Source organism: Fibroporia radiculosa, assembly GCF_000313525.1.
Source record: "Fibroporia radiculosa TFFH 294 genomic supercontigs, scaffold16753, whole genome shotgun sequence".
Classification (NCBI taxonomy): Eukaryota; Fungi; Basidiomycota; class Agaricomycetes; order Polyporales; family Fibroporiaceae; genus Fibroporia; species Fibroporia radiculosa.
Window position 1 is genome coordinate 55,804 of NW_012133493.1, and position 1,390 is coordinate 57,193.

General features: G+C 47.3%; 1 protein-coding gene across 1 annotated transcript; it reads left to right on the forward strand.

Moving 5' to 3' along the window:
• Positions 1-4: 4 nt before the first annotated feature.
• On the forward strand, positions 5-343 carry FIBRA_07825 (uncharacterized protein; the record flags this gene model as incomplete). The annotated part of the gene is made up of 1 exon (XM_012329490.1): positions 5-343. One exon carries the CDS (start codon positions 5-7, stop codon positions 341-343), a length of 339 nt encoding a protein of 112 aa, XP_012184880.1.
• Positions 344-1,390: the final 1,047 nt, after the last annotated feature.

Here is a 1,390-nt window from a genome sequence, read left to right on the forward strand (position 1 = left end):
GACCATGTCATTTACTGCGATACAGCTGAGCCAACAGGAGCAAGGCACTGCTCCTGTGAAGGACAAGCGTTCGCTAGTCGAGATTCAGGAGGAAGAGCGGTCACGCCAAGTCGAGGAAGACTTCCTCAGGTGGTGGGCTGCTGAGGAAGCGCGACTGCAAGCGGAGGAGCAGGCCTCGCGGCAACCCCCCCGTTTCCAGAAGACAAAGAAACCGAAGAACGAGAAGGGTAAGCCTTCTGTTTCTGGTACTACAGAGCTCCCTCCTTCCGACGTCCACACGAAGAAGACGAAAAAGAGCCATAACCGAAAGGAGCGTGATGGCAATCGATCTGAACAGCCATGATTTTCATGCGAAAGAAATTCATTTATTTTTGATAGATATAAACAAGTGAATAGTATGGCTACAATGATGGAGCTGGGAGTGTAGAAATAGACATGAGTAGGAAATATGCGATAGACAATGTTCGTATATGATATGAGTAATAGCAACATATGGTTTCATAATGAAAGTATGAGTGTCACTCTGTCAGAGTCATGCATGTCGGATTCGAATTTGACTCTCCTCTTCTGTTGCTATTCCATCACCTTCATGGGCTGCCTGATTGTGCCAGCAAGCATTTTCTGTGCGAGAGGAAAGAGCACTATTGTCTGTAGTACTCTCGCAATAGCACGAGCATCGTAAATAATCGAATATCCTTGCTCTGCCACCTATTGACGAGTGTGGGCGTCCACATACAGAGTAATCCTACGGTTCTTGAGTTGGGAAGCAACATCATCTAGGCGCAGCGCAAACGCTTCGAGAATTGAGTCTCGAGACAGCTTGTTGAAGATCAACATTGAATCCAAGTGGTTTAACAGCTCCAGCGAGAAGTATTCCGAGAGGTGCGCTCCAGGACTTCGTCGCGTGTCCGAGGTGTTGCCACGCCATTTCTGTTGGATGCACAACTATGCGCCGCAAGGATGTCATCGCCTGCGGAAAATGTGGGACTTCCCCTGACGCGACGCCGTCGGGCGACAATAAACATACTTAGATTGCTTGTCAAGCAAATTATTATATTCTGCAGAAATGAGTGAGCGTACAGAGAGCGATGAGCTGGTCATATCATCGGTGCTGATATGCGACTCAACACACCATACACGGTGCGAGATGGGGATGGGTGCGCACCAAACTAGAGCATGGCCAAATGAAGGTGCTTATGCTATATACTGTATTTTCTGTATTTTCTGTTAAAACGGGTGATGGTTGAGAGCAAGGAGCGAAAATGTGTGTCATTTATCCTAGACGCTATATGTCTAGAATATATACGAAAGGATTAACTTCGTATGAAAATAAGCGTAACGGTGTGTGGCTGACGTTCAGCCACACGTCACATGCTCTCGGCTTGTCCTT